The 13,414-nt window shown below is 36.5% G+C and overlaps 1 protein-coding gene and 1 long non-coding RNA gene across 2 annotated transcripts; one reads left to right on the forward strand and one right to left on the reverse strand.

The window, feature by feature from the left end:
- Positions 1 to 2,661: 2,661 nt before the first annotated feature.
- On the reverse strand, positions 2,662 to 8,536 carry LOC139128524 (uncharacterized). Its single transcript, XR_011551327.1, has 2 exons — positions 7,357 to 8,536; positions 2,662 to 5,895 (listed from the first exon to the last, which is right to left on the reverse strand). It is a non-coding gene; the product is annotated as an uncharacterized lncRNA (long non-coding RNA).
- A 1,556-nt stretch (positions 8,537 to 10,092) lies between these two features.
- LOC139128534 (jerky protein homolog-like) lies at positions 10,093 to 11,568 on the forward strand. The gene has a single exon (XM_070694299.1). It carries the CDS (start codon positions 10,093 to 10,095, stop codon positions 11,566 to 11,568), a length of 1,476 nt encoding a protein of 491 aa, XP_070550400.1.
- The last annotated feature ends 1,846 nt before the right edge of the window (positions 11,569 to 13,414 follow it).

The following is a 13,414-nucleotide window of genomic DNA, read 5'->3' on the forward strand; positions in this document are numbered from 1 at the left end:
CATTCGCGTGTTGCTTTTTCTATTTAATTGACGAATTTATATATTTAGGTCCAATTTTTCGGGCTCTATGGCTCCCGGTAAAAATATGCTGACTCGTATGAGACAAGATCATCTTTTGCCGCTATGGCGGTTTATGAGAAAAGCTTTACAAAGTCTTTACAATTACATCTCTTTAGGGACGGTTGATAAAATATGCGTTCGGCCTCAAACCACCACCCTACCCCCTACCCCCAAACGAAAGTTTTGAAGTGCGAAAACCCAACCAAGCCTCATTCTTTATTAGCATGCCATACAATTTGTAATTATTAATTAGGCCAAAAAAAAAAAAAAGTGCTGTTCCGATTACATGGTTTTCAAAAATAGGGTAGGTAGGTAGGGAAATTTTTTTTTTTTTTTTTTTTTTTTATTTCTCAATGTGCATTTTGTACGCGTTCAAACACACTACCAGTGAACAATTTCCTCATGAAACACACTCAAATTAAATACCAATATATTAAAAAAAAATATTCATCAGTAGAATTGAAGTGTGTGGTTTATTAGAATGCCACGGAAATTGATATGGCTGAATTACGATTCTTTGACAGGAAAGTGAACTGTTTATCCACCGGTAAATCCTCAGCTTTTTGCAGTCACTCGCAAGAAAAACGCACATACTTTACATTGAAGTTGTTTGTAGCCTCGTCAACCTGTATATTTGTACTTCCAACCACGGCCCAGCAGCATCACTAGCACATTCAACTTGAATAGAGTACATTTTACATTCAGAAAAACCAGGATGGTGTACCTCCAAAATTTCTTCGAATGTTTGGTTCTGTTTAACAGAAGACAAAATCGACCTTTCTTCGCCATGATCGCATTTGCGAAACAAAACTGAGTACACGAGTCACCATTTTGTTTAAGACGAGGCCTGCTATAAGTAAGGATACCAGGCCCATTTTTGTTCTTGGTTAAACTTACTTGAATGGTCAAAAAATGTCAACATATGGCTAAGAGTCATTTTGTGGGTATCCCTATGAAAAATATAGTTGTATAATAATATTGATTCTCTAACTAATCTGCTTTAAAATACTTTTTGTGCAATATATTGTAAGATTAGAGGTATAAGGAGCTTTTGTTTTCTTTACACAGTGACTTGAAAATGCCAAAAATTTTGTGAGACAGAGTTGAAAATTGGACGGCACTGTGTATACTACCAGTCAAAAAGCTATTGTTTCGCCATTTTCAAACTACTGTAACTTTCAGAGTTTTTAAGCTAGCTCTGTCAAATTTTGAACACTTTAATATTGAGAGATAATGCAAAAGAATACATGCATTTTAGATTTGTAAAATTACTTGAAGTTTGTATTTGAGATGCACTGACAATCAAGGAGAGCCAAAAAATGTTGGACGGAATGTCAGTAAAAATAGCCACTTTTCCCCATTTTCAAACAGCTGTAACTCTCAGAGTTTTTACGCTAATTGTACCAAATTCTTGACAGTTAAACTTGAGTAATAACAAAAAAGAATAAAAATATTTTAGATCTGTAAAATTTCTTAAATGTTACATTTGAGAAATTCTGATATTCAAAAAAACCAAAAAACATAGTCATTGTTCAACTGATCAACTCACAGTACAGAATAATCCCCCTGGAGCTGTCCTTTTTTACACAAGAATATTACTCCCCCTAAAAAGCTGTCATCTTGTTGTACTGAATTTTCCTCTAGTATTGAAATCTAGAGTCAGGGTTATGATTTTTTCCTTTCCTTTCGTTTTTTAGATTTTTCATTCTCTCTTCATTTGCCCGTCTTTCAACTTGTCTTGTTTATCATATCAATTCCCGATTCCTGCACTATACCCCTGTCTGTCATTTTCCCCAGTTTACGTTAATGCTATTTAAAAATAAAGGTTGTTTACATCGCATGCTGACTTTATTCCCATACATCATTGAAAAGGTATTCATTTCTGTTATCAAATATCATTTTGTAAATATTGTGTAACATCACAGATGAACACAGAACAGAACGAAAAACAATTCCCACTTTACGAAAAGTTGAGGTGAAATGAGTATTTTTCTTAAAAATCATGGAATTAATTTTTTTTCTTTTCAAACTTTCAAAAAAAGTGCTTGAAAATCCTAACACAAATTAATGTGGTTTCATTTTTCTATTTTTCTATGAAAAAAGAGAGTCCATCTTGATACAAATATCGCCATGTAACATTTTCTGATGAAAAATGTGACCCGAGAATTACTGCACATGAAATTCATTTTTTTTCCAAGGAAAAGTCCACAAAACACATACGTGATTAGCAGTACTTTCCTTATATTATAAAAAATTTCAATTTCAGAGTAAGGTGATTCAGTTTGTCAACCATTGTCGAAAAATTGCAACATTTATACTCTGTTCAAAATCTCAACTATAGTTGACAACACTTCAAAGTCAACTAATCTGATTAAACACTACTTATATACTCAGTTCCAAATCTGAACAATTGTTGACGATACTTCACATGGTGAACTCGTCTGTTCTAATGCTATTGGCCATACTCAGTTATGACTGTTTAGACATTTCCTTAATTGAATCACCATCACTAGAGGACAATATGTGTAAATATAGAATGTGTGCACAGATAAAGGTGATAGTGAAATTCTTTGTGGAAAAAATGAAAGTGACAGGCATAAATTACATTCAATTACAATTCATAACCATTTATTGACATATATATATAAGGAATTTAACATTTCAATGAGTACATGTAGTAGTAATATACATTACAAAATATATTCACAAATACATTGTACATTATGTTAAGAGAGCATCTGATTTGAAAGAAAAGTCAATGTTTGTGTTACATCAGGTACAAATATATTCAAACAAAATATATCTCAAAATTACAGTTATAATTTGCCATACTTAGATTGAATGCTTTTCTACACTGAACCATTAGGCTGCATTGACAAACAAGCTCTGGAGGGGGGATTCCCAAATAAGTTCTCAGATTTTTTTCAAATACCCCCTAACAAATTTTAAATTAAGAAATGTTGATCCCTATACATTGGAGTCTATGGCAAAACTGTGAATAATTTTTTCCTAATTTAAAACTGCAATATTGGTGTATTTATGGACCTGAATAATTGACATAATTATTAGAAGATGGTAGTTACAGTGTATATGTGCTAATGAGTACATGAAATTTCATGTACTCATAAGCACATATAATTATGTCACGCCGCAAAGGAAATGGCTGGAAATGAAAGTGCCAGAAGGTATTTTGAAAGGAATTTGATATTCAATAAATTTTCAAGTCTCCCATCCTTTGCAATGTCATTTTTTATGATGCCCCGGGCATGTTTTAAATTTTTTCAAGTCTTCCCTGAAATCTCCTGCCCTTCCCCTCCAGAGGTGTTTGTGAATGCAGCCTTAAGTTTAAATTTCAACCCTTCCACCTTACAATTAACAAATCATTATTTTGCAACATTACAACAATTTAGCAATATCTAGTAGTAATGCTTTCAACAAATTCTCAACAGATTGTATATACATGCTACTGCAATGTAATTGACTGGTACAAAGCAATTGATATACCATATACATAGTTCTTAGCAAATGAATGCAAATTTTTAGTGTCTTTGAATTATCATTGTAAGTTGATGGTCCTGATACATAATGATGAACCATACACTGGGTGGCCACAAAGTTAAGTGTAGCACTGGAGACCTACTATACTATTTTCAAATTGAAAGACAGAGATTTACATCATACTACAAGTGACCTTGCAGCCAGCGTACAGCGTATATAGCCCTACACAGAAGTGTCAGAGAAAAATGAAAACCTAATCATGTAAGAACACATCTGATACAGAATAAAATGTAATCATGTTGATAGATATGAAGGGGCTTAATCATTACATACAGATACATGTATATGTAGCATCACACTTAAATAAAAAATACTACGGTAACTTATGAATGTGGATTGTAAAAAGTTATATAATTTTGGAAGGAACTTTGATGAACAAGTTAAACTGGTATACACTTCAAAGGGTTTTAGAAGATGAGGAAAATGTACAGTTGTGAATGACAACAAAATGCACTGCAGAGTGCCCTGTGTGGAGTTTCCATAAACAATTAAATTTTCAATTCTGTTTATTAGTCCCTACATGTATGGAAATACATGTTGTGTGCTAAAAAATTTTATGTGACTTTGTAGCTGCCACAGAAACCTATGAAGTCACTGAGGTGAAAAAGAATGTGATTGTTAGAGTTTCATTGTTGTCCAAATTGTTGCTTCAGTACTACTAATGTTGAATTAAGGTCAGCACAGATAGCCATTTTTGACCCCTATCTGTATTGAGAAAGTGTTAGATTAAATTATTCTTCAAGCATTTAATACTTACATGTATATTGCAGTCTACAAGAAAGAACACATTGTCTACAAGAGAGAACACATTGTCTCCAATCTACTGTCACAATATCCTTGCCATGTTACAACAATTAAAAACATCCAACTACACTTGGCTCCTTCAGTTCTAGCCTGAGAAAAACAATAGCCATCTAACAAAGCAAATACTGCAAATGATCAGTTGAAATATTGTGACTGCTTAAGAATTGATGTAAAAACTGTTATGTTATGTTAACCCTTTTCCTGCCAGACAGTATCACTTCCCCATCAGCCAAGTCAGTAAAAAGCGATATTGAGCCAAAACATGACGTATTTTCACCCACTTGGCTTGGTATGTTAAAGCATCTTTGGTAAAAAAAATCAAGTTTATAGAATTTATGTTTTCAACAGCCTTCAAATGTATGTATTATGTTAAAATACACCATATGGAATATGTTGTGTTTCATTATTTTAACCATCTTGACCTGGTGGTGAAATATGAACTTGGCAGGAAAAGGGTTAATGTAATATCAATTTTCAGAATTGAATAATTTCTGCATGTTTATCATGGCACATTTGCAAAATGTTGAAGATTCAAAGAAATGGCCTTTTCTATTTAAATTTTATTTTTTTTTTATAAAAGTATATCAATGCTCTCTTTTGACAGTAAGCATACATGTATCAAAGTAAACATGATTTCATCTTTTGTTTTGGTTTACAGAGTTGAAATAAAAAATAATTCAATCATATGTGAGTTGTACATGTAGATATACATGTACATGTATGGGTCCTATCTCAGCCACCAGCAATTAATCAGATTGTGAAAAAAAAATATTGCACATTAGTACTCTGCCATAGAACAGTGTATAGAATTGAATGAAATTAGTTTCTAAATGTGTAACAACAGATCTTGACAAGCTAAAAACCCACAAAAACTAGACTGAATTGAAAAGTCTGAAACTGTACGTAATTAGTAGTGCCAAACAAATTCCTGTATAACTGCTACATATAAAAAAGCTACATGTATTTAACTACATGTATACAAGTATGAGTTAAAGACACCCCTTAGAGTCCTTGTTTCAATATTCAAAGCAACTGAACCAGTATTTTGTCAGGGGAATTTCTCGTATCTTTGACCATGACTTCAATCTTACTGTACATGTATCAAAAGATGTCAATTTGAATTTTGTTCGCTACATGTATCCATTCTAAAACCAAATTGGAGAAAAAACTCTGTGACAATGTTCTTAAATCAATGAAGTTGAAAGCTTCAAACATTTTTAGGTATTTGTAGAATCTACCTAAACTATAGTCCCTTGATTTTCTTTGACATATGATGTAGCTTTTCCATCAAGGGTTTGACTACTTACTCCTCAATATGGTCTTGAAGTCTTGGCAAGTATTCTGGGTCCCATCCGTTTTGTTTCCGTCATCAATCTCCTCTATCAACTCTACACACATATGAAGTACTGTTCATGTGCCCATGTAATTCTTCAGCCTCTATTGTGTTGTTGGTGTCCTTCTCATGGCAATGATCTACAATCAAAGATAATAAAACACACATATTAGTTGAGCCATACAAACCAAACAGCATACAAAATATGTATTGACATGTAATTGAAAGAAAAAACAAAAATCTTTAAATTCACTATGTACCATGTGTATAATTATTCTCTCATTTTCAGTACTGTACACCAGAACATCGTCAGCTCAATTCTGGCTGTCTTCACATTCATGACCATTTCATAGATTTATATCATGACCCCTATGTGACTATGCTTCTATTTTTTTGTTTTTGGTGAGGGGTCCAAGGGAAAGTAGATCCAGCAGTTTAGTGAAGGTGTAATAAGTTGTTTGTCTCAAAGCAACTGACACTGGCATTTCAGTACAGTATTATAGCTGGCTGTCACATGTACCTGTACAGTGTAGTTTTCACTTACTCTTTCATTTAAAACTCCAGAATTACCTTTGCAATTAAAATACCAGAGTATGAAAGACCTTCTTATTGCAAGTGTTCAGCATCAAATGTATGTTTGACTAGTACACAACTGTACATGTACTATTTAAGTCTATTCATATTTCTCAGTTCACATTTAATTCATTTCTCTCTAATCATTTGAATATAATTAATGGAGAGCTCTTTTGTTAGTGTTAAATGAATTTACAAAACATAAATTTGTATATTGTGAAAGATAACGTGGTACTTTTGGTGAAAATATAGGCAATTATTCAGAGTGCAATCAGTTCAACAAACTTGTGGTAGGGAACATGTAAGAGTAGTTTTAGTTATCAAATGCTTCATTGCACCATGATTGGATTTGTTTAAATGGCAAAGTTCTTGTCAGTTTTCTCAGGAAATTGCAAACTGTACACTACTTTTACATTGACAGTTTGCATCAACATGGCCTAATTAAATTTGAGGTTTAAAAGATACAATTTTTGTGCATGTCTCTGAAAACCACTGTAAAAATGTACTTAAAGGTTTTCTTAACACAAGGCTAGACGACCTTCAGTGCTGGCAAAATTCTGGTGCCATAATGAATGACTCTGACTCTGTGAGCTGGAAAATTTCAGTGAAATCCTAATATATTTCATATACAAGATATTGGCAATGGGAGAAGTGGGCCTGAGAAACGCACATGCATGTACTGTAGAAGCAGAGGTGCAATGTTAAAAGAAAATGTACCTTGGTAATTTGCAATATTATACCATGTATGTCTGTATAATTACACCATGGAGTATAAAAAGACCTGAAGGGCGATGCTGAATGTAATGGAAATGGAAATGTTTACAGTTGAATGTCTGTTGATCAAATGGACATGCCTAAAATTTACAAAGTGTCCCTTGGCATAATACATTTCAAAGTAACAACCCTCTCCCCCTCGCCCAAGGACTCCTCCCTTGCTATTTGAAGATTGAGCTTTACTGGTCAATGTTTGATTTGAACCGCGGAACTATAAAAAGGGTGTTTGGATAAAGATTACAAACTTGACATACCTTTATATAGGCATGGAAGAGTGTGTGAATGAGATACCTCCACTACACTACATTCCTGGCCGGCCGCAACAGTGAACCGAAGTGGTCAAATTCCTGAGATGAACAAGTATGTCGGTTATACATACACGCTGTTTAAAGTCACGATTCGACTGTGGTCAAAAATACATGTTGTGTAAGGTGCTTGAGTCTAAAGCCGGCTGTTTTTTCTGCAACTGCACGCCATTATCCATGACCTGGATAAGCAGGTCTGAGCGACGATCCACTGCACTGCATTGTTACATCACGCACAGTTCACTGCATAAGCTGTCGCCTTGAAGACTGGTCGAATAAATGTTGCATTGTGCGAATCTTTGACGATGGTATGATACGCAGCATGGTCCCTCCACAAAATCGTGCACGCAGCCACTGTACATGACCACGGTCCCTCCACAAAAACCGTGACATGACTTATGCGTTCCGCCGGTTTCTGTCTGTGTGTCGAGATGCGGTTCATATTTACCTTTTACCTTAGTGAAGGTCAAGGGTCGGGTAGTCCATTGTAAAAAGGGAAGGGCAGTAGGAAACAGATCTTGTACTGCCTGTTAAGCGTTAGGTGTGCTTTTCTCTCTTGAGTATAATTCTATTGTATATCACTTACAATCACTACTGTGTTTTCGTCCTGTGATATAGTTTCAGCTTTAAGATTGCAATATTTTTTCTGGCGGCATGGCACAAGGAACTGACCCCTACCTATTTTAATAGTATATACAGTTACGTCACAACACACCCAGCTTACATACCAAAGCATGCACAGCTGCACTCAAGGACAAAGAAAAAGCGGCTGCGAAGATTATTTTGACCGTGAGAGTAGAAGCGAGATGTCTCAACCATGCCGAAATGCGATGTTTGACTTAGTTTGCTACCTCCATCGTTTGACTCGGGTCACCGATCGTTACTGCACCGGCACACGGCAGGTACTTTTTCCCTTCAGTGGAGGTAATCCCCGGAGGTAATCCCAGCGCGTTGGACGATCTGCAAATCATTATGAACGTTGTACTTCTCGCGGCTGATAACAGCAGCAGCTTTACAAAGGAATGCAATGCAACAATCTGCAATTGAGACGAGAAGGAATACCCGACAAGCTGTAAACAAAACATCGGATGAAACAGTTGAAGGTATAGGCCTAGGTCATCTATTTTGAAGTTAACAAGGGTCAAACATTTAAACATGCACACCTATGGTGCAAGGAGAAACTCATCATTTACACGGGGGGTCGGGGGGGAGGTGCGGTTTGAGGTGTACCCATCTAAGTTGAGCTTGAAGTTTCCAAAATATGGAGTAAAAAGGGGGGGTACCTTTAAGATACTTCACTAATAATATTATAAGCAACATATGCTCACTCTAGCAATTTTGCATTTTACTTTTATGAACCACTGTTGCATGAATATTCTAATGCCATAAAATTGTAGGTAAAGTATTTTTACTCCTTGTCAAGGCTTTGAACAAATTAAGATGAACACTTTGATAGTTTGTCAGGCCAATGTATGTTTATGTGCTGCATATAATTTATTCTATTTCAAACTAACAACAGCTTGGTAATTTTACTCCAGTGTTATGAACAATGGTGGTTGTCATTACAATCGATATGTTACAATGCTTGTCATGAATTTAGTGGAAATTTTGACCCATTGTCATAGCAAGCATACTAAAATATTTGTAACTGCATTGGTGTTAATTGAAACACGAGGCCTCAAATGGAAAATAATAAGTTAACACACTGGAAAACGTTTTTACAACATGGGTTGAGATGGACGCGCATTATTTATGTCTTTACATTGCAACAGGCATGAACGTGCAAACATATGCACATCATAGTCCCTGTATGTACATATGTACATACATGTATATTCACATATATATACCATGCAAATGTGTTAATAGATATGTAGTACAGACAGACAATGAGAAGACAATGATAGAGTGACTGTGTACAGGCATACATGTACAGTGTAGCTCTGAAAAATTGTGCAAGTTTTTCTGTGCAGCACACTTGCATACATAGACATACTATATACGCGCACCTACACACATACACACAAAGATATATATATATATATATATATATATATATATATATATATATATATATATATATATATATATATATATATATATATATATATATATTATATATAATATATATATATACAGTAAAACGTCGATTATCCGAACGTCAATTATATGAATTGTTCGGTTATCCGAACCGCCACCGTGTCCCCCTGAAATAAGTCATTGTTTCCTGTCACTACACACAGACGGCCGCCGCCCCAAGTTGCAGCAGTTCATACAGTTCTTTGTACTTTATCAAGAAAGTTATTTCTTTAAACAACCTTACCGCCCATTCGCCTTTTGTTATAAGTTTTAATGTGTGAATGTTATGAACCAGTTGAGTGCGATCGCATGACGTGTGAAAATAACACCTGCACAGAGTTGTCAACGACGTGGCCACATTCATGCTTTGTCGGCCTCATTGAAAGGTCACCGCCTAAGTCGCCCAACTTGGTCGGTTTCTACGCCAAACGTTCGCGGCATTTACATCAGACCTTAGAAGTGTTAACTAGCTTGCTGGAAGGGTATAAAGTCTGGAGTTTTGAGCGATGTTGGCATTCGTAATTCCAAGAGTGATCTGGTAACATCGAATCGATAATCTCTCCGTCCTTCCGCTATAAACTTTCTGCAGCTTCTGTCAACGTCATTATGGCTACATCATCAGTGAAACGCAAGCGTAACATGCTTGACCTCGACACCAAGTTATCCATCATCGATCGTCTTGAACGCGGTGAAAGTGCAACCAAACTTTCGCGTGAGTTTGGTGTTGGAAAATCAACAATTACCGACATCAAGAACAGCAAAGCAAAGCTGCATGACTTTGCCAGCAGAATGGACACCAACGTCGGCGTCAAACGCAAGATAATGAAGACCGCGATCGATGAAGCCCTTCAGAAGTCCGTGCTCACATGGTTTACCCAAGAGAGAAGAAGAGGCACTCTGCTAGCTGGGCAAATCATCACAGAAAAGGCAAAGTGGTTTGACGAACAGTTACATGGTGAGCAGTCTCAGTTTAAGGCGAGTACGGGCTGGTTGAAAAATTTCCAGCAGAGGCATGGTATCCGTCAGATATCTGTCCAAGGCGAGAAGTTGTCGTCAAACGAGAGCAAAGTCGAACCGTTTATCCGAAAACTCCATGAAATCATCGAAAAAGAAAGCTACACGCCTGAGCAACTGTACAACGCCGACGAATCCGGACTGTACTGGAAGCTTTTACCGCGAAAGACTTTAGCTGCTTCCAGTGAAAAATCCGCGCCTGGTTTTAAAGTTAGCAAAGATAGAGTTACCGTTATGGGTTGTGCTAACGCGTCTGGTACACACAAACTTCCGCCGGTCATCATCGGAAAATCTCGCAACCCTCGCTGCTTTAAACACGTTAACATGGACAACCTCCCGGTTCGATACCTTCATCAGGCAAATGCCTGGATGAGCGCAGAGCTATTTTCAACGTGGTTTCGCGATGATTTTGTACCATCCGTCCGCCATCATCTACGCCAGAAACAGCTGCCTGAGAAAGCGCTTCTCCTCATCGATAACGCGCCATCACATCCCAGCACCGATGTTCTTCAGAGTAACGACGGTTTGATCACGTGCATGTTTCTCCCACCGAACACGACACCATTGCTTCAACCCATGGATCAAGGCGTGCTGAATGCCTTGAAACGTCGCTACAAGGGGAAAATGCTGCGGAAAATCGTGAAAGAAAACTCCAACAACATATCGCTGACTGAGTGTGTGAAAACTGTCACACTCAAAGACACTTGCTACATGATCGCCGAATCGTGGCGCGAACTCACCGTTGACACTCTCGCTAATGCGTGGCACAAACTCCGAATAAATATCGCCGATACGCCAGAAACTGCTAGCACCCCCGAAGTCACCAACCCAGCTTCAGACAAAACCATCGAAGAAGTTATCAACGCACTTCCAGCAGACGATCGCGTTCAAGCGTCCGAGTGGTTCGATGTCGACGAGAGTGACCCCGGCTGTCAAACACTCGCCGATGAAGAAATCATTCAGGCTGCCCAGAAATCACAACGGACATCGATGCATCGGAAGACGAGGACGATGACAAGGAAACACCGAACCCAGCGTACCCATACCTACCAACGCCGAAGCAGCTGACATGTTCTCCCGATGTTTGTTATGGCTAGAGGCACAACCGAACTGTGAACCGACGCAACTTTTGCTGCTCCGTAGCATGCACCAGACAGCCGTCCGAAAGCGCCAAGAGACTGCCAAGCAGAAGTCCATCACATCATTTTTCAAGAAAATGTAAGCAGGACACTTTATTAAGTCTATGAACTCATAGAATCACAAGCTTTGTCTGTTTGAATACATGTATTTTATTGAAACGTAAATCAAGGTGCATTTGTACGTGTAATATGTTGTGAAAATTTAGGTTATTGTTTGTGTTTATATTGAGCTGCTGTTCACATTGCAAGTTTTTTTTTTTTTTTTTTTTTTTTTTTTCTGTGATTTACTACATGTAGTTTCTTCATAGCTGTAAATTTTATTTGCTGTCTTCAAGTCTACTATTAAAGAGAAATAAAAATAAATGAATGTAATGAATACGATGTTTTTTGTCTTTTGACTTGGTGTGTATGATTGTATACATGTACTGTACTTGTGTATAGCCTGAAGTGACCCAGACTCCCTAAGATTGCATATCCGAACTGTTTGCATAACCGAACAAAAATCATGTCCCCCTAGGCGTTCGGATAATCGACGTTACTTCTACTGTATGTATATATATATATATATATATATATATAATATATATATATATATATATATATATATATATATATATATATATATATATATATGTGTGTGTGTGTGTGTGTGTGTGTGTGTGTGTGTGTGTGTGTGTGTGTGTGTGTGTAGGTGTGTGATTCCTTAAAACATCTCCTTTAGGAGGATAGCCAGTGTAATATGTGAGGTCTTTCTCGGAAGAAATAAGGCAAACAGGACAGCACATGTCAAACCAACTTTAACCGAATTTGGGGAATGTGGGTTCAAGTCCTACATGGGTAATTTTTTCAAGCCCCCCCCCCCAAATTTACAGTGTAGAGACACTCAGATGTAGTTGTGTGACTTTTGTCATTAATTTCTACATAAAATTTCCTCACTACACAACACTGGGGAAACTGCCATATTACAAAACACCTTCACTTTCATGCAGTACAGAAAGACAAACTGATGACAATGATGGGAGGGAGTTTGTACAGGCATACATTTACAAGTAATCTAAGAAATCTTGCAGATTTTCTGTGTAATTAACAGAGGACACACAACCTGATATACAAACACATGCATATAGACTGTACATTACCAAAACTGGGAAACTGTTTAACTTGAATTCTAGACCAGAATTCATTTGTCAACAATGGCAATGCAGTTTACACATGTACAAGCTGAATTGACAGGCTTAAAACCCTGCACGCAAACGTACTTATGGGAGTAAGACAAGACAATCTGGCTGAAATTTGGTAAAAGTCATCAACATTTAGCATTTCTGGGCCTTTAATGTTTACATTTGAATTCTAGTCTGCACCAGAATTCACTCTTCAATAATACACTTTTCACATGTACATTTTCAGTTAAACATGCGTGTTCAGGCTGAAATGACAAGCTGAATACTGTGTATCTTTAATACCTTAGGAATAGAACATTGCAATAAAAAAGAAGAATAGTAAAAAACCATCACAATTTACAGTTTCTGTACTTGAAATTTATCTTCTGATTGAATATGAAAACACCTGGTGATCAAAAGATAGAAATTTCAAATACTGATCTATTATTGGATGGCGCTGTATATATGTAGATTTATCCATGTTTGTAAAGAATTTAAGAGAATGTAATTACATATTTTGTAACATTCTTTGAAACCACTTTTGTGACAGTTTTTCAAACTTTTTCCTTTATATTCTTTGATATCACTTTCCATTCAGGTGTAGGACAAATATAT

Source organism: Ptychodera flava, unplaced genomic scaffold, assembly GCF_041260155.1.
Source record: "Ptychodera flava strain L36383 unplaced genomic scaffold, AS_Pfla_20210202 Scaffold_58__1_contigs__length_828623_pilon, whole genome shotgun sequence".
Classification (NCBI taxonomy): domain Eukaryota; kingdom Metazoa; phylum Hemichordata; class Enteropneusta; family Ptychoderidae; genus Ptychodera; species Ptychodera flava.

Bases quoted from the DNA above. Each gene is read 5' to 3' on its own strand.
- LOC139128534 (XM_070694299.1), top strand. From the start codon at position 10,093: ATGGCTACATCATCAGTGAAACGCAAGCGTAACATGCTTGACCTCGAC.